The sequence below is a fragment of the Lottia gigantea genome (genome assembly GCF_000327385.1).
Source record: "Lottia gigantea unplaced genomic scaffold LOTGIsca_154, whole genome shotgun sequence".
Taxonomy (NCBI): domain Eukaryota; kingdom Metazoa; phylum Mollusca; class Gastropoda; family Lottiidae; genus Lottia; species Lottia gigantea.
This window is the reverse complement of record NW_008707862.1, coordinates 69,467-70,151: the sequence shown is the minus strand read 5'-3', so window position 1 is coordinate 70,151 and position 685 is coordinate 69,467. Positions and strand designations below refer to the sequence as shown.

The 685-nt window shown below is 28.6% G+C and overlaps 1 protein-coding gene across 1 annotated transcript; it reads right to left on the bottom strand.

Annotated features, from left to right (window-relative positions):
• Positions 1–472: 472 nt before the first annotated feature.
• On the bottom strand, positions 473–685 carry LOTGIDRAFT_141000 (hypothetical protein; the record flags this gene model as incomplete). The annotated part of the gene is made up of 1 exon (XM_009050743.1): positions 473–685. The coding sequence occupies one exon, from the start codon at positions 683–685 to the stop codon at positions 473–475; it is 213 nt and encodes a 70-aa protein (XP_009048991.1).

Genomic DNA, 685 nt, shown 5'->3' with positions numbered 1-685 from the left:
ACATATCATATGTTAGTTATACAGTTCAACAGATCATATGTTACTTATACAGTTCAAACAGATCATTATGTTAGTTGTACAGTTCAAACAGATCATATGTTAGTTATACAGTTCAAACAGATCATATGTTAGTTGTACAGTTCAAACATATCATATGTTAGTTGTACAGTTCAAACAGATCATTATGTTAGTTGTACAGTTCAAACAGATCATATGTTACTTATACAGTTCAAACAGATCATTATGTTAGTTGTACAGTTCAAACAGATCATATGTTAGTTATACAGTTCAAACAGATCATATGTTACTTATACAGTTCAAACAGATCATTATGTTAGTTGTACAGTTCAAACAGATCATATGTTAGTTATACAGTTCAAACAGATCATATGTTAGTTGTACAGTTCAAACAGATCATATGTTAGTTGTACAGTTCAAACAGATCATATGTTAGTTGTACAGTTCAAACATATCATATGTTAGTTGTACAGTTCAAACAGATCATTATGTTAGTTGTACAGTTCAAACAGATCATTATGTTACTTATACAGTTCAAACAGATCATTATGTTACTTATACAGTTCAAACAGATCATTATGTTACTTATACAGTTCAAACAGATCATTATGTTACTTATACAGTTCAAACAGATCATTATGTTAGTTGTACAGTTCAAACACATCAT